This window comes from Atta colombica, unplaced genomic scaffold, assembly GCF_001594045.1.
Source record: "Atta colombica isolate Treedump-2 unplaced genomic scaffold, Acol1.0 scaffold252, whole genome shotgun sequence".
Taxonomy (NCBI): domain Eukaryota; kingdom Metazoa; phylum Arthropoda; class Insecta; order Hymenoptera; family Formicidae; genus Atta; species Atta colombica.
In genome coordinates this window covers 1,316,551-1,316,914 of record NW_017259351.1, presented here as the reverse complement: position 1 = coordinate 1,316,914, position 364 = coordinate 1,316,551, and the positions used below count along the sequence as shown (strand labels likewise).

Sequence of the window (364 nt, the reverse complement as noted above, 5' to 3'; positions counted from 1 at the left end):
AAAAAAATTAATTATAATAAAATTAATAGTATTAATTTAATTCAGGCTACACTATTATTAATACTGAAAAATTATTTATTTCCAAATAACTAGAGTATATATTAATTATTATAAACATTTTTGTTTGAACAGAATAAGGACGAAATTTTGGCCTGTTTTTGCAAATTGGTCTTTTGTTACTTTGGAGAATTATTTCTCTTTCTGTAGACCCTTAATTGCGGCTGTGACTCGCAATTCAAGGGACAATATGTATCAAGAAGTATATCAAACATATAATGTGAGTAAAATGTATAGTATGTGTTATATTATCACCCACAGAAGAATTAATTAATGATAGATATTTGTATATTATAAATATATATAT

At 23.4% G+C, this 364-nt stretch overlaps 1 protein-coding gene across 1 annotated transcript in view; it reads left to right on the top strand.

Annotated features, from left to right (window-relative positions):
- LOC108688989 overlaps window positions 1-364 on the top strand; it is a 5,265-nt gene that overhangs the window by 940 nt on the left and 3,961 nt on the right. The window contains exon 3 of the mRNA XM_018195561.1: window positions 133-277. Within this exon, the coding sequence (XP_018051050.1) occupies window positions 133-277 (145 nt within the window). The remainder of the gene's footprint in view (window positions 1-132; window positions 278-364) is intronic.